We start from the raw sequence: 18,251 nt of genomic DNA, 5'->3' as shown, positions 1-18,251 counted from the left end.
CATCTCTGGGGAAACAGGGGGAAACCTCGGCCTCGGCGGTTTGGAAAGCTCACCAAATGAATCTAAAGTGCCTCTGATGTTGGCTCCCCAAGTGGGGGATCAGGCCTTTTAAGGACAATTGTGGTTTGCAGACAGTCTTCTAACCTTGGAAGCTGAATGCCTGCCTTTGAAGCAGAGTAGCCCCATTAATGGGCTTCCCTGGTGGCTCAGTGGTAAAGAATCCACCTGCCAATGAAGGAGGTGCTGGAGAAATGGATTCGATCCCTAGGTCGGGAAGGTTCCCTGGAGAAGGGCATAGCAACTCACTCCAGTATTCTTGTCTAGAGACAGAGGAACTTGGTGGGCTATGGTCCATAGGGTCTCAAAGAGTCAAACATGACTGAAGCGACTTGGCACGCATGCACACAACCCCATTAATGGGCTTCCCTGGTGGCTCAGTGGTAAAGAATCTGCCTGCCAACACAGGAGATGCAGGTTCAGTCCCTGGGTCAGGAAGATCCCCTGGAGAAGGAAATGGCAACCCACTCCAGTATTCTTGCCTGGAGAATCCCATGGACAGAGGAGCCTGGCGGGCTACAGTCCATGGGGTCACAAAAGAGTTGGATGTGACTTAGCGACTAAACAACAACAATGGCATTAATGGCCTGGATGACTTTAGCCAGTTAGCTGACCTCCCACAACTCTGTGATTTTGTTCAACTTACTGAATTTCTCTCAATCTCAGCTTTCATGTGAAAAATACGGATCAAAATACCCTACATGGTTGCTGCAAGATAACACAGGCAAATGAAGGCTAAAACCCTTTGCACTATATCTGTTTAATCACTTTATAATATTGATATTGAAAAAATCCAGAATTTCAGTTCTGATAAATTATTAGGCAAAGGCTCATGATTCATCCAAAAACCTCCAGTTATAAGTCTTTTATTTTAAGCAGATATCAGACAGTACCTAGATTCTGGGTTTTATTTTTTATTCATGTACTTTGTGAGCATATGCACATATGTGAATTTTCCTGTGCTTGTGCAGAAGTATTTTGAGAGGAGTTTTGCATGCAAGAAGCAAACAGGAGGGTTAATGACCTCATCAACTGATTAAATAAGTATGACCCAAGACTGCTTTCTCAAAGTGTGTATGTCAAAATTAATTTACTGATTGATTGTCTAATTGCCTTAAATTACCATAAGATATTTAGGGATCCATATTCTCTCCTGCTTTCCATATTTCCTTGTTGATGATGAAAATAAGAGATGAACTTTCTGTGGTCGAGACCGACAAAACTCTTCATGGAAAATCAAACACACACCCAGACTATAAAATTCATTTTCCACCTATTTTCTAGGTAAAAGGTCTTGGTGATTTCATACCCCATTGCTCAGGGAAATTGTTAAATATTGTGGATTTTGTTAGTTACACAATTGGAATAGGATGTAGAATCAGTTCAGTTCAGTTCAGTTGCTCAGTCGTGTCCGACTCTTTGCAACCCCATGAATCGCAGCACACCAGGCCTCCCTGTCCATCACCAACTCCCAGAGTTCACCAAAACTCATGTGCATCAAGTCGGTATTGCCATCCAGCCATCTCATCCTCTGTCATCCCCTTCTCCTCCTACCTCCAATCAGGGTCTTTTCCCAGCATCAGGGTTTTTTCCAATGAGTCAACTCTTCACATGAGGTGGCCAAAGTTTTGGAGTTTCAGCCTCAGCATCAGTCCTTATAATGAACACCCAGGACTGATCTCCTTTAAGATGAATTGGTTGGATCTCCTTGCAGTCCAAGGGACTCTCAAGAGTCTTCTCCAACACCAAAGTTCAAAAGCATCAATTCTTCGGCACTCAGATTTCTTCACAGTCCAACTCTCACATCCATATATGCCCACTGGAAAAATCATAGCCTTGACTAGACAGACCTTTGTTGGCAAAGTAATGTCTCTGCTTTTGAATATGCTATCTAGGTTGGTCATAACTTTCCTTCCAAGGAGTAAACGTCTTTTAATTTCATGGCTGCAGTCACCATCTGCGGTGATTTTGGAGCCCAGAAAAATAAAGTCTGAAACTGTTTCCACTGTTTCCCCATCTATTTCCCATGAAGTGATGGGACCAGATGCCATGATCTTCGTTTTCTGAATGTTGAGCTTTAAGCCAACTTTTTCACTCTCCTCTTTCACATTCATCAAGAGGCTTTTTAGTTCCTCTTCACTTTCTGCCATAAGGGTGGTGTCATCTGCATATCTGAGGTTATTAATATTTCTCCCAGCAATCTTGATTCCAGCTTGTGCTTCTTCCAGTCCAGCGTTTCTCATGATGTACTCTGCATAGACGTTAAATAAGCAGGGTGACAATATACAGCCTTGATGTACTCCTTTTCCTGTTTGGAACCAATCTGTTGTTCCATGTCCAGTTCTAACTGTTGCTTCCTGACCTGCATATAGGTTTCTCAAGAGGCAGGTCAGGTGATCTGGTATGCCCATCTCTTTCAGAATTTTCCACAGTTGATTGTGATTCACACAGTCAAAGGCTTTGGCATAGTCAATAAAGCAGAAATAGTTGTTTTTCTGGAAGTCTCTTGCTTTTTCGATGATCCAGCGCATGTTGGCAATTTGATCTCTGGTTCCTCTGCCTTTTCTAAAACCAGCTTGAACATCTGGAAGTTCACGATTCACGTATTGCTGAAGCCTGGCTTGGAGAATTTTGAGCATTACCTTACTAGCGTGTGAGATGAGTGCAATTGTGCGGTAGTTTGAGCATTCTTTGGCATTGCCTTTCTTTGGGATTAAAATGAAAACTGACCTTTTCCAGTCCTGTGGCCACTGCTGAGTTTTCCAAATTTGCTGGCGTATTGAGTGCAGCACTTTCACAGCATCATCTTCCTGGATTTGAAATAGCTCAACTGGAATTCCATCACCTCCACTAGCTTTGTTCGTAGTGATGCTTTCTAAGGCCCACTTGACTTCACATTCCAGGATGTCTGGCTCCAGGTGAGTCATCACACCATCATGATTATCTTGGTCATGAAGATCTTTTTTGTACAGTTCTTCTGTGTATTCTTGCCACCTCTTCTTAATATCTTCTGCTTCTGTTAGGTCCATACCATTTCTGTTCTTTATCGAGCCCATCTTTGCATGAAATATTCCCTTGGTATCTCTAATTTTCTGGAAGAGATCTCTAGTCTTTCCCATTCTGTTGTTTTCCTCTATTTCTTTGCATTAATCGCTGAGGAAGGCTTTATTATCTCTCCTTGCTATTCTTTGGACCTCTGCATTCAAATGGGTATATCTTTCCTTTTCTCCTTTGCTTTTCACTTCTCTTCTTTTCACAGCTATTTGTAAGGCCTCCCCAGACAGCCATTTTGCTTTTTTGCATTTCTTTTCCATGGGGATGGTCTTGATCCCTGTCTCCTGTACAATGTCACGAACCTCCATCCATAGTTCATCAGATACTCTGTCTATCAGATCTAGTCCCTTAAATCTATTTCTCACTTCCACTGTATAATCATAAGGGATTTGTTTAGGTCATACCTGAATGGTCTAGTGGTTTTCCCTACTTTCTTCAATTTAAGTCTGAATTTGGCAATAAGGAGTTCATGATCTGAGCCACAGTCAGCTTCCAGTCTTGTTTTTGCTGACTGTATAGAGCTTCTCCATCTTTGGCTGCAAAGAATATAATCAATCTGATTTCAGTGTTGACCATCTGGTGATGTCCATGTGTAGAGTCTTCTCTTGTGTTGTTGGAAGACAGTGTTTGCTATGACCAGTGCGTTCTCTTAGCAAAACTCTATTAGCCTTTGCCCTGCTTCATTCTGTATTCCAAGGCCAAATTTGCCTGTTACTCCAGGTGTTTCTTGACTTCCTACTTTTACATTCCAGTCCCCTATAATGAAAAGGACATCTTTTTTGGGTGTTAGTTGTAAAAGGTCTTGTAGGTCTTCACAGAACCGTTCAATTTCAGCTTCTTCAGCATTGCTGGTTGGGGCATAGGCTTGGATTACTATGATATTGAATGGTTTGCCTTGGAAACAAACAGAGATCATTCTGTTGTTTTTGAGATTGCATCCAAGTACTGCATTTCGAACTCTTTTGTTGACCATGACGGCTACTCCATTTCTTCTGAGGGATTCCTGCCCACAGTAGTGGATATAATGGTCATCTGAGTTAAATTCACCCATTTCAGTCCATTTTAGTTTGCTGATTCCTATAATGTCGATGTTCACTCTTGCCATCTCCTGTTTGACCACTTCCAATTTGCCTTGATTCATGGACCTAACATTCCAGGTTCCTATGCAATATTGCTCTTTACAGTATCGGACCTTGCTTCTATCACCAGTCACATCCACAACTGGGTATTGTTCTTGCTTTAGCTCCATCCCTTCATTCTTTCTGGAGTTATTTCTCCACTGATCTCCAGTAGTATATTGGGCACCTACCGACCTGGGGAGTTCCTCTTTCAGTATCCTATCATTTTGCCTTTTCCTACTGTTCATGGGGTTCTCAAGGCAAGAATACTGAAGTGGTTTGCCATTCCCTTCTCCAGTGGACCACATTCTGTCAGACCTCTCCACCATGACCTGTTCATGTTGGGTGGCCCCACATGGCATGGCTTAGCTTCACTGAGTTAGACAAGGCTGTGGTCCATGTGACCAGATTGGCTAATTTTCTGTGATTATGGTTTTAGTGTGTCTTCCCTCTGATGCCCTCTGATGCCCTCTCCGTGTTACTTGGGTTTCTCTTACATTGGGCGTTGGGTATCTCTTCACGGCTGCTCTAGCCAAGTGCAGCCACTGCTTCTGAGGTCCCCCCTCCTGACCTTGAACGTGGAGTAGCTCTTCTCAGCCCTCCTGTGCCTGCACAGCCACCGCTCCTTGAACGTGGGGTTGCTCCTCTCGGCTGCCGCCCCTAACCTAGTGGTCCTCAAAGTGTGATCCATTCTAATGCAGGTGTGTAGGCTTCTCCTCAGTCTGCTGGGACATCCCCTCAAAGATGTCCTCATCCTAATTCCCAAAAGCTGTGAATGTTACTTTATATGGCAAAGGGACTTTGCAGATGGGAAGTAAGTTAAAAATCTTGAAATGGGGAGATTATCCTGATTGTGCAGGTGGACCCAAGGTAATTGTTGCTGTGGGGTGCATCATTTGCAAATATCTCCCATTCAGTGGGCAGCCTCTCCATTTTGTTGATAGTTTCCTTCAGTGTGCAAAATCTTTTTAGTTTCATTTAGTCCCATTTGCTCATTTTTGCTTTCGTTTCCTTTGCCTGAGGAGACATGAGTGGGTGGTCATGCCCAGTCATGTCTGACTCTTTGCGACCCCATGGACCATAGTCTCCCAGGCTCCTCTGTCTGTGGAATTTTCCAAGCAAGTATACTAGACTGGGTTGCCATTTCCTCCTCCAGGAGATCGTCCCAACCCAGGGATCGAACCCAAGTCTCCTGGCTGGGAGGTAGATTGTTTAACACTGAGCCACCTGGGAAGCCCCCTGAGGAGACATGTCCAAAAAATATTACTAAGACTACTGGTGAGTGAGGCTGGTCTTGCAGCTAGTATGGGGCCACTGGTTGGTGGGCAGGGTCGGGTCCTGGGCCAGCTGGAGGCTCTACGGGTCCTAAGGCAGTTGGCTTGCTGGTGGGAGGGCTTGCGTCCTTGCCTGGCCAGCTGCTTCACCTGAGGTGCCCCAGCACTGGTGCTGACAGGCTGGTGGGCGAGGCTGGACCCCTGTGCTAATAAGCCAGAGCGGGGATTCAGAAAGAGTGCTTCCAAGCGTGTGTCCTCATGGTAGAAAGTGTTAGTTGCTCAGTCGTGTCTGACTCTCTGCAACCCCATGGACTGTAGCCTACTGGGCTCCTCCATCCGTGGGATTCTCCAGGCAAGAATACTGGAGTGAGTTGCTATTTCCTTCTCCAGGGGATCTTCCTGACCCAGGGATCGAACCTGGGTCTCCTGCATTGCAGACAAATTCTTCACCACTTTCGAGGTAGAAAGAGCTCTCCCAAATGGCTGCACCAGTGCTTCTGTCCCCAGACGGAGCTCTGGTTGCCTCCTGCCTCTCTGGCAGGCTCTTTAATATCAACAAGTGGATCTGACCCAGGGTTCTTTCAAATGACTACTTCTGCCCTGGATCCTGGACCTTGTGAGATTTTGTGTGCAGCCTTTGAGGATGGATCTCTGTTCCCCATGATCATTTGGCTCTCCTGAATATAAGCCCTGCAGATCTTCAAAGCCAAACATTCTTAGGGTTCATCTTCATAGTTCAGGACCCCTGGGCTGGGGAGCTTTGGACCCCTCACTGTGTGGGGAGAATCAATGCAATAGTAATTATCCTCCCGTTTGGGGGTCCCCCACCTGTAATTATGGGACTTGAGTATACACTGACCCGATCCTTTTGACCCTTCTCATTGTGGTTTCTTCTTTTTTTTAATCTGGTGTTTTTTCAATTGGAATATAACTGCATTACAATGCTGTCTTAGCTTCTGCTGTACGATAATGTGAATCAGCCATATAGGTATTCATATATCTCCTCCCTTTGAGCCTTCCACCCCCTTCCCCATTCCACCCCTCTAGGTCATCACAGCTGAGCTCCGTGTGCTGTACAGGAACTTCCCAGTCATCTTTATACAATTGGTTGTAGATTTTTTTTCTGCTGCTCTTCAGGTCATTCTCATCAATAGGTGCTCTGTGAATAGTTGTAATTTCAATGTGCCGGTGGGAGGAGGTGAGCTCAGTGTCTTCCTATTCTACCATCTTGACCCCTCCCTGCTCCAGAAGGAACATATATCCCATTCATTTTTAAGATACAGATTTAGTCATATTTTAACATATCTAAAACTGAGATCTTCTTAATTTAATTGGCAGTGATTTTTCTGTCTGCATGGGACCTAAAATAACTGCATTTCATAACCACTGGCACATTAGACTTGATAAAAGATACTATGTCACATCAATTCATTTCTCCGTTCATTTCATGCAGCATAAAAGCCAGAGTCCTTATCCTGCCCTGCACAGCCTGTCAGGAGCTGACCTCCTCCCTCTCTCTCCTCCCTGTCTCCCCTCTCACTCCACACTAGCCTCCCTGGTATCCTTGTATGCCTCTAGCTCCTCAGCATTCCTGCTTCATTTGTCCTGCTTAAGGACTTTCTCCCAAGCCTCCTTCACCCCAAGACCCTCTCTGACTGTGCTTTTAAACCTGCAGTGCCTCCCTCCCTGTAGCACGCCAGTGTTTGCCTAAGGTGTTGACTTCACCTCCTGGCTCACTTATAAACCCACCTCCTTTATAGGAGGACTTCCCTGGTGGCTCAGATGGTAAAGAGTCTGGCTGCAGTGTGGGAGACTTGGGTTCGAGCCCTGGGTTGAGAAGATCCCCTGGAGAAGGAAATGGCAACTTACTCCAGTACTCTTGCCTGGAAAATCCCGTGGATAGAGGAGCCTGATGGGCTACAGTCCATGGAGTCACAAAGAGTCAGACATGACTGAGCAGCTTCACTTTCTTTCTTTTCCTTTGTAGGAAAATGTTCCAAAACCCCCAACACTACCAGGCATGTGCTGAGTGTTGGTTCCTTTTCCCTTTCTCTCCTTAGTAGATGAAACTTTGAAACAACAGTAACCATATTGGAAACCACAAATGACCCAGTAGCACTTAACAGGGTCAACACTCTAGCCCAGGGAAGCAGCTCTTTGCTTCTAAATTCAAACATTCGTGAACTTGCCTTCAACAATATTAAAGAAATGGTGTGACCACTTTGGGCACCGTCTGCTTGGATGATCTGTGTACTCTTGACCGTCTTTGAATCCTGTTACTAGCTTTATCTGTCTTCTCTAAAAGCACATCAAAGACCCGCATGTACTTTCAGTTCAGTTCAGTTCAGTCGCTCAGTTGTGTCTGACTTTTTGCAACCCCATGAATCGCAGCGCCAGGCCTCCCTATCCATCACCAACTCCTGGAGTTCACCCAGACTCACGTCCATCGAGTCAGTGATGCCATCCAGCCATCTCATCCTCTGTCATCCCCTTCTCCTCCTACCCCCAATCCCTCCCAGCATCAGAGTCTTTCCCAATGAGTCAACTCTTCACATGAGGTCACCAAAGTACTGGAGTTTCAGCTTTAGCATCATTCCTTCCAAAGAAATCCCACGGCTGATCTCCTTTAAAATGGACTGGTTGGATCTCCTTGCAGTCCAAGGGACTCTCAAGAGTCTTATCCAACACCAAAGTTCAAAAGCATCAATTCTTTGGCGCTCAGCCTTCTTCACAGTCCAACTCTCACGTCCATACATGACCACAGGAAAAACTATAGCCTTGACTAGACGGACCTTTGTTGGCAAAGTAATGTCTCTGCTTTTGAATATGCTATCTAGGTTGGTCATAATTTTCCTTCCAATGAGTAAGCGTCTTTTAATTTCATGGCTGCAGTCACCATCTGCAGTGATTTCGGAGCCCAGAAAAATAAAGTCTGAAACTGTTTCCACTGTTTCCCCATCTATTTCCCATGAAGTGATGGGACCGGATGCCATGATCTTCGTTTTCTGAATGTTGAGCTTTAAGCCAACTTTTTCACTCTCCACTTTCACTTTCATCAAGAGGCTTTTTAGTTCCTCTTCACTTTCTGCCATAAGGGTGGTGTCATCTGCATATCTGAGGTTATTGATATTTCTCCCAGCAATCTTGATTCCAGCTTGTGCTTCTTCCAGTCCAGCATTTCTCATGATGTACTCTGCATATAAGTTAAATAAGCAGGGTGACAATATACAGCCTTGACGTATACCTTTTCCTATTTGGAACCAGTCTGTTGTTCCATGTCCAGTTCTAACTGTTGCTTCCTGACCTGCATATAGGTTTCTCAAGAGGCAGGTCAGGTGATCTGGTATGCCCATCTCTTTCAGAATTTTCCACAGTTGATTGTGATTCACACAGTCAAAGGCTTTGGCATAGTCAATAAAGCAGAAATAGATGTTTTTCTGGAAGTCTTGCTTTTTCGATGATCCAGCGCATGTTGGCAATTTGATCTCTGGTTCCTCTGCCTTTTCTAAAACCAGCTTGAACATCTGGAAGTTCACGATTCACGTATTGCTGAGGCCTGGCTTGGAGAATTTTGAGCATTACTTTACTAACATGTGAGATGAGTGCAATTGTGCGGTGGTTGGAGCATTCTTTGGCATTGCCTTTCTTTGGGATTAAAATGAAAACTGACCTTTTCCAGTCCTGTGGCCACTGCTGAGTTTTCCAAATTTGCTGGCATATTGAGTGCAGCACTTTCACAGCATCATCTTCCAGGATTTGAAATAGCTCAACTGGAATTCCATCACCTCCACTAGCTTTGTTTGTAGTGATGCTTTCTAAGGCCCACTTGACTTCACATTCCAGGATGTCTGGCTCTAGGTCAGTGATCACACCATCGTGATTATCTTGGTCATGAAGATCTTTTTTGTACAGTTCTTCTGTGTATTCTTGCCACCTCTTCTAATATCTTCTGCTTCTGTTAGGTCCATACCATTTCTGTCCTTTATCGAGCCCATCTTTGCATGAAATGTTCCCTTGGTATCTCTAATTTTCTAGAAGAGATCTCTAGTCTTTCCCATTCTGTTGTTTTCCTCTATTTCTTTGCATTGATCGCTGAGGAAGGCTTTCTTATCTCTCCTTGCTCTTCTTTGGAACTCTACATTCAGATGCTTATATCTTTCCTTTTTTCCTTTGCTTTTTGCTTCTCTTCTTTTCACAGCTATTTGTAAGGCCTCCCCAGATGGCCATTTTGCTTTTTTGCATTTCTTTTCCATGGGGATGGTCTTGATCCCTGTCTCCTGTACAATGTCACAAACCTCATTCCATAGTTTATCAGGCACTCTATCTATCAGATCTAGTCCCTTAAATCTATTTCTCACCTCTACTGTATAATCATAAGGAATTTGATTTAGGTCATACCTGAATGGTCTAGTGGTTTTCCCTACTTTCTTCAATTTAAGTCTGAATTTGGTGATAAGGATTTCATGATCTGAGCCACAGTCAGCTCCCAGTCTTGTTTTTGTTGACTGTATAGAGCTTCTCCATCTTTGGCTGCAAAGAACATAATCAATCTGATTTCGGTGTTGACCATCTGGTGATGTCCATGTGTAGAGTCTTCTCTTGTGTTGTTGGAAGAGGGTGTTTGCTATGACCAGTGCATTTTCTTGGCAAAACTCTATTAGCCTTTGCCCTGCTTCATTCCGTATTCCAAGGCCAAATTTGCCTGTTACTCCAGGTGTTTCTTGACTTCCTACTTTTGCATTCCAGTCCCCTATAATGAAAAGGACATCTTTTTTGGGTGTTAGTTCTAAAAGGTCTTGGAGGTCTTCATAGAACCGTTCAACTTCAGCTTCTTCAGAGTTGCTGGTTGGGGCATAGACTCGGATTACTATAATATTGAATGGTTTGCCTTGGAAAATTTATTTTTTAGGGAATCTAGACTGTGTTGAATTTTCTAGAGTGTTCAGGTTTCCTCAGCACTTTGACAGGTTATTGTAGAGTTCTCACAAAACACATCAGAGACTGGCTTTAACAAACAGTTCTGGGTAACACAGTGTGATTTTGTGTGATTAAGTAAAAGTTCTTAAATTAGGAGGCCCAGAGAACTGAAGCCCCAGCTGCTTACTCACACTCAAAGCCTCTGTGAAAGTGAAAGTGTTAGTCGCTCAGTCATGGTTGACTCTTTGTGACCCCATGGACTGTATCCTGCCAGGCTCCTCTGCCCATGGGATTCTCCAGGCAAGAACACTGGAGTGGGTTGCCATTTCCTTCTCCAGTGGACCTTCCTGACCCACGGATTGAACCCAGGTCTCCTGCACTGCAGGCTGAGTCACCAGGGAAGCCTCTGTGCTTTGTCTCTGTTCTGCATGCAGCATGGCCATCTCCAGAAAAACACTACAGACGTAGGGGAAGTGAAAGAGTCTCACCTTAAAGACAGAGCCCTTGGTGTAACACAGGCTAGCTGCATGTTTCTAAGTGCTTGTTTCTCCTGGTGATGTGAGTGAGCTAGGGAGGTGCATGGTGGACCTAGAAAATATTTGAGCTTTGGGGACAGACAGACTTAGATCTGAGTTTCTGCTATTCTTTTTAGTGCATCAGTTGTATGGCCTTGGACCTCACAAGGTTTTCACAGACAAAGCCACACTGAATATGAGCTAACATCCAGAATTACGAAACACACGGGACAATCTGCCATAAGTGAGAGCCAGCACATGCAGCAAGCACCAAGTTTAGACCACAAGCACCAGGAAATTCAGATGAAGAGACTATTAGAGAGCACTTATAAAGGAAGTATGTTTGAAACAATAAGAAAAATAAAAACAAGAGGAATTACTAGCATAAAAACAAGACATGATATAAAAAGATGACATTTAAAAACTACATACTTTTATGAATGAAAATTGTAATCATGAAAACAGAAATTTAATGGATGAGTTAAATACCAAATTCAATATTGTTGAAGACACAATGTGTGAACTAGGAGATAAAGGTGAGAAAGTAGTTCAGAATATGACATGGAGGGCTAAAGAGATGGAAAATATGGGAGGTTAGGAGGCATGGGCAGAGAAGGCAATGGCACCCCACTCCAGTACTCTTGCCTGGAAAATCCCATGGATGGAGGAGCCTGGTAGGCTGCATTCCATGGGGTCGCTAAGAGTCAGACACGATTGAGCGACTTCACTTTCACTTTTCACTTTCATGGATTGGAGAAGGAAATGGCAACCCACTCCAGTGTTCTTACCTGGAGAATCCCAGCAATAGGGGAGCCTGGTGGGCTGCTGTCTATGGGGGTCGCACAGAGTCGGACACGACTGAAGTGACTTAGCAGCAGCAGGAGGCATGGGAATAGAATGTGAAAGTCCTGGGGGCACTTCTTAGTGTTCCAGGAATTCTAGAAGGAGAGAATGGAAAGAATGAAAGAGAGATAATATTGAAGCTGAAATGGATAAGAAATTTTCAGAAGTGCTGACAGTTATGAATCCTAAGGTAAAAGAAATGTTGATTAACTTTGGATTTGTGAAATCAGGAATATATGTTAAAATTTTTAAATGTAGATAGAATAGAAATAGAATAAGTAACTTCCAAAGCAGAAGAGAACAGTAGTGATAACATAAAGATCCCCTTTAGAATAAAAGCTACAGGGTGCCTAAAAATAAATCTGACCAGTGTTTATAAGAGCTTAATGGAGAAGACTTCCCTGTAGCTCAAATGGTAAAGAATCTGCATGCGAAGCAGGAGACCAGGGTTCAATCCCTGGGTTGGGAAGTTCCTCTGGAGAAGGGAATGGCAATCCACTCCAGTATTCTTGCCTGGATAATTCCATGGACAGAGAAGCCTGGCGGGCTACAGTTCGTAGGGTCGCAAAGAGTCGGACACGACTGAATAACTGACACAGTCCAGTGGAGAAGTTTATAAAATGTTATTGAAGGGAATTAAAGAATTGAGAAAAAGGCTTTGTTCTTGGATAGGGAAATTCAATTTCTACAAATAAGTCTATGAATTCAATCTAATTACAAAATGAATCCCCAAAAAGCTGTTTCCCAAACTTGATATACAGACCCTAAAATTCATATGTGAAGAAAAGGAGCCAAGAATAGCTAATACAGTTTTGTACAAAAGAATATGGGAAGACGTGCTCTAGCAGCTATGAACTCTTGTTATAAATTGCAGAACTTAAAGTGTGATGTCTTGGTACAGACAGACCCACAGAATTAAATAAAGAGCCTGGAACGAGATTCATGTGCATATGGAAACTATGTCAGACAAAGTGTCATGACAGGCCAGTCATAAGAAGATAAATTATATCAGAAATGGTGCTGGAACAATTCCTGGAGTAGGAAATGACAACTCACTCCAGTATTCTTGCCTGGAAAATTTTATGGACAGAGGAAACTGGTGGGCTACAGGCCATGGGGTTACACAGAGTCAGACACGCCTGAAGTGACTTAGCACATAGGAGAAAAATAATTAAAAGAGAAAGGGATTTTTAAAAATGAGAAACAAAAAGTATGATCCGACAAAGCAATGATGGATGAAATGAACTTGAGCTCGACCCCTGTCCCTCTGTTGTGGGCTTTAGGTGTGGATGGAGGAGTGTGCACTGTCCACTCTGCTGCAGACACACCTGAGAGATGACCATGAGAACATCCTCCACCGAGTCTTGGGCCAACTCGGCAGCCTCAGTGAAGAGTGAGTACAACTTTGTGTAGGCTGGGGGCCTCCTGTCCGGAGTGATACTCCATGCTGGCCTCCGTGTCCTCATCTGTAAGTTAACTCCCACCCCCTGGGCCTCCCTTACAGTGTGGTTTGGAGAACAACCAAATTGTAAACATAAATATGAAATACAGTGATAGGTAGCAGAGTGCCATGTATGAAAGGTTGAAGTCAGACCTGGTGTGGGCACAGGAACTGTTCTTACCCTCAATTTTACCATCTATAAAATGGGGCTTACAATACCTCAGAGAAGGCAATGGCACCCCACTCCAGTACTCTTGCCTGGAAAATCCCATGGACGGAAGAGCCTGGAAGGCTGCAGTCCATGGGGTCGCTGAGGGTCAGACACAACTGAGCGACTTTACTTTCACTTTTCACTTTCATGCACTGGAGAAGGAAATGGCAACCCACTCCAGTGTTCTTGCCTGGAGAATCCCAGGGACGGGGGAGCCTGGTGGGCTGCCGTCTATGGGGTTGCACAGAGTTGGACATGACTGAAGTGACTTAGCAGCAGCAGCAACAATACCTATTTCATAGAGTTGTCTTTTATAGAAACTTTTAAAACACCTTTTGTGAGGTATAGTTTGCATACATTATTTTTAAGAGTACAATTCAATGATTTTTAGTTAATTTTAAGAGTTCTGCACCTATCACCACGATCCAATTGTAAAACACTTCCACCACTCCAAAAAAGACCACTTGTGCCCATTTTCAGTCATTCCCCATTTATGAACAAATTTTATATTTTAAAATATTTGTTATATAGTTATTAATGTGGTATCACTTTTTCAGCTTCCTGAAAAATATTTCTTTTTCTTTATTTTACATAAGAAAAATTATTTAGATATAGCTAATTTTCTAGTTGCCCAGTCCTTTCTAGGAAATTATTTTGTGTATATATCAAGAAGCACGTAGATAGCTACATTGTTGGATAATACAAAGGAGGTATCAGGAGATGGAAACAAGGAGGGAGAATCTGGTGAGCAAGTTAAGGACAGTAATGAGCAATTGGAAGATTTATCTAGTCTCAAAAACTATATCTTTTAATAGTACTAATATTTAGTCCATTTATATTTAATGTAAAACTTTATGGTAATATATTTGGATTTTTAATCTATCTCCTTTCTGTTTGTTTTGTGTTTTTCTAATCTGCTCTATGTTCCTTTTCTTCTCCTCTCTTACCTTCTTTTGGTTTAGGTGTTTTATTATTTTCTATTTTCTCTCTCTAATTTAGTTATTAGTTATATATAATATATATAGTATATATATATTATATACTAATAATTTAGCTTGCTGCTGCTGCTACTGCTAAGTCGCTTCAGTCGTGTCCAACTCTGTGCGACCCCATAGATGGCAGCCCGCCAGGCTCAGCCATCCCTGGGATTCTCCAGGCAAGAATACTGGAGTGGGTTGCCATTTCCTTCTCCAATGCATGAAAGTGAAAGGTGAAAGTGAAGTTGCTCAGTCGTGTCTGACTCTTAGCGACCCCATGGATTGCAGCCTACCAGGCTCCTCCGTCCATGGGATTTTCCAAGCAAGAGTACTGGAGTGGGGTGCCATTGCCTTCTCCGATAATTTAGCTTATTAGTTATATATTCTTTTACTGTGATTTTAATGGTTCAGAGATTTTGAATTGCATCTTTGTGTGCCAAAATATAGCATACGTTAATATGTTCCTTCTTTCAAGACAGTAGAATGCTTTATTTCCATTCATTTCTCTCTCACAGAGGAAAAATGCTTTTCTTATTGGGCATTTTACATAAAGAATCTGCCTGCAATGCGGGAGACCTGGGTTTGATCCGTGTGTTAGAAAGATCCCCTGGAGAAGGGAAAGGCATAATAATACTCCAGTATTCCAGCCTAGAGAATTCCATGGACTGCAGTCCATGGGGTTGCAAAAAATTAAACATGAGTGAGAGACTTTCACTTTCACTTTCTTTATACATTTGCAACTCCACAAGATACTGTTTTTGGTTTATGCAGTCAATATTCATTTAGATTTACACTTTATGTTGCTCTTGATTCTTTCCTGCATCTTTAAGTGTCCACCTAGGAGTATTTCTCTTTGCATGAAGATTCTGTTTATTTTAGATTTGCTACTGACAAATTTTCTTAGAATTTGTTTGTCTGAAAATGTCTGTCTCCATTTTTGAGGAATGTTTTCATTGGGTGTAAAATCCTAGTTTAGCTGTCTTTTAAATACTTTTAAAAAAATCTTTTGTTTTTGATTTCCGTTGTTTCTGATTGCTTTTAAGATTTTCTTTGGTTCTTTGGTTTTCATCAGTTAATATGCCTAAACATGGATGTGGGTTTTTGTGCATTTCCTGTTTGTTTTTACTAAATTTGTAGTGATTCTTGAATCTGTAATTTGCTATCATTAATCAGTTTTTGAAAATTCTGAATATTTTTCTCTTTAAATATTCCTTCTGCTTATTCTCTTCCTGCTCTTCCTGGGAATGCAATTTTATGTTTATTAGATTTTTTTACCTTAGGTTATTTGTCTCTTACATGCTATTCTATATTTTTGTTCCTTGTAGTTCAGTCTAGATAACTTGTTTTGACTCTCTTCCCCTTCACACTCTCCTCAGTTGTGTCTTATCTGCTGTTCAATCCATCTACTGAATTCTTAATGCTGGTTACTGTGTTTTTAGTTCTAGAATTTCCACTTTATTTTTGTCATAGTTTCCAGTTATCTGCTCAGATTCATCTTATCATTTAATTTCCTGAACATATTCATTATAGCTGACTATTTTAATATCCAGTATCTTGTGGGTATGTTTCTATTGTCTGTTTTTTTTTTTTCCTTTATTTTTGGTCAGTTCTTATCTGTTTGCAAGTCTGGTTATTTTTATTGAATGCTAGACAGTGTTATTAAAAAATCATAGTAATAACTTAGGACTTGGAATGATGGGATCTTCCTCCAGACAGGATTTGTCTTACTTCCAGCAGGGATTTCAGACAGTGGCAGATCAACCACTCCATTGGTGAATTTAGCTGATTCAAAATTAGGTCTTTACAAGGGGTAATTCCTTATTCTTAAGAGTGTTTGCTGGTTCTCTCCTCCTTGGTAAACTGACTGACAGTTTTCTGTTCAACTTTTCAGGCTGTAAGAAAATACCTCAAGTTATAAAACCAAATGTTGAGCCTCTCTAAGCCAGAGTTTCCTACTTGACTCATTGAGATAGGAACTCAAAAATAGTTCATGACTTCAGTTCTGAATGTGTTAATTTTGAGAGTCATGTAAGAAATTTGAGTGGATATGTACTGAAGGCAACTGTATATATGCATCTGAAACTTGAGGCAGAATGTGATAAAGTTAAAAAGGTTAATCAAAGGACAGATGACTGACTATAACTCAAGTGTGCACCCACATCTAAAAGGATGGGCAGCAGAAGATGGGATAGTTTTAACCTATTGCCTCTGGAAAGGTTCCCTATTGGGTGTTTCTTAGTGGGTCAACATATTAGTCAGGATTCTCCAAACAGAACCAATAGAAGATATAGTATAGGTGATATAGGTAAAGATATAGGTGGGCTTCCCAGGTGGCGCTAGTGGTAAAGAACTTCCCTAGGTCAGGAAGATCCCCTGGAGGAGGGTGTGGCGATTCACTCTAGTATTCTTGCCTGGAGAATCCGGTGGACACAGGAGCCTGGCGGGCCACAGTCCATAGAGTTGCAAAGGGTCAGACACAACTGAAGCAACTTAGCACGCATGCATAGGTACAGATATAGAGAAGTTGAGAAGTCACAGGATCCACGGTAGGCAAGCCGGAGACTCAGGAGAACCAATATGTAATTTCAGTCCCAAGTTCAAAGGCCTGAGAACTCAGGGGCTAATAGTGTGATGTCCAGTTTGAAGGTCAGCAGTTCCAAGACCCAGGAAAAGCCAATGTTCCAGTTTAAGTACAAAAAGAAGGAAGTACAAAGAAAAACCATGTCCCACTCAAGGCAGTCAGGCAGGAGGAGTAACCCCTTACTTGTGGTTAAGTGGGCCTTTTCATCTCTTCACACCTTCAACTAATTGGACAAGGCCCACCCACTTTAGGGAGAACCATCTGCTTTACTCACTTATTCAAATGTTAATCTCATCTAGAAACACCCTCACAGCAGCTCTCAGAATGATATTGGATCAGCTGTCCATTCAGCCCATGGCCCAGCCAAGCTCACACATAAAATTAAGCACCACACTGACACCGGGAACACTCACCGCCCCCCAACCTCCTCCCCACTGTCTCCAAAGGTCCACTCAGTGCATCCTGCAGGGACATGGACTGCTCCTGCGCTCAGCTCTCCGGAGGCTGGCTCTCCGTGGCAGTGCCATCACCACCCTGGCCCAGATGAGGCTGTCGGGGAAGAAGAGCCTTCTCCAGGAGCTGCGGGAACAACATGCCCTGGAGCAGGGCTCCTCCCAGTGTCTGGACGAGCATCAGTGGCAACTTCTCAGAGCCTTGGTAAGACTGTGCCTCAGTCCCCTGCCCAACCCAGAACAGGAGTGCCACTTCCTTGGCTTCCAGGTTCCAGTCTGGTTTAGTCAAACCCCAATCCTGGGGACTTATCTGGCTAAGATTCCTTGCTCCCAGTGCAGTGGGGGCCTAGGTTCAATCCCTGGTCGGGGAACCAGATCCCACATGCTGCGAGTACGAGTTTGCATACTGCAAATGAGAGAAAAAAACCAAAGATCTTGCGTGCCTCAGCTAAAAATATCCGGCAAGCTGCAATGAAAATTGAGGCTCCTGTGTGCCACAATTGGGACCTGGTGCAGCCAAATAACTAAATGAGTGCTTGGTTGCTTAGTCATGTCCTGCTGTTTGTGACCCCTTAGACTGTGGCCCACCAGGCTTCTCTGTCCATGGGATTTTTCAGGCAAGAATACTGCAGTAGGTTGCCATTTTCCTCCTCCAGGGAATCTTCCTGACCCAGGGATCGAACCCACTCTCCTGTGTCTCCTGCATTGCAGGCAGGTTCTTTACCCACTGAGCCATCAGGGAAGCCCCCAAGTAAATAAATAAATTTAAAAAAATCAATCCTGCTCCCATATTGTTGTGGGTGGGGACAAT

The 18,251-nt window shown here is 43.1% G+C and overlaps 1 protein-coding gene across 4 annotated transcripts in view; it reads left to right on the top strand.

Moving 5' to 3' along the window:
• EVC (EvC ciliary complex subunit 1) overlaps window positions 1-18,251 on the top strand; it is a 104,774-nt gene that overhangs the window by 63,603 nt on the left and 22,920 nt on the right. For all 4 annotated transcript variants that reach the window (XM_055589082.1, XM_055589080.1, XM_055589081.1 and 1 more), the window contains exons 13-14: window positions 13,062-13,171; window positions 17,435-17,645. In XM_055589082.1, the coding sequence (XP_055445057.1) occupies window positions 13,062-13,171; window positions 17,435-17,645 (321 nt within the window). The remainder of the gene's footprint in view (window positions 1-13,061; window positions 13,172-17,434; window positions 17,646-18,251) is intronic.

The sequence above is a fragment of the Bubalus kerabau genome, chromosome 7 (genome assembly GCF_029407905.1).
Source record: "Bubalus kerabau isolate K-KA32 ecotype Philippines breed swamp buffalo chromosome 7, PCC_UOA_SB_1v2, whole genome shotgun sequence".
Taxonomy (NCBI): Eukaryota; Metazoa; Chordata; class Mammalia; order Artiodactyla; family Bovidae; genus Bubalus; species Bubalus kerabau.
This window is presented reverse-complemented; position numbering and strand designations above follow the sequence as displayed.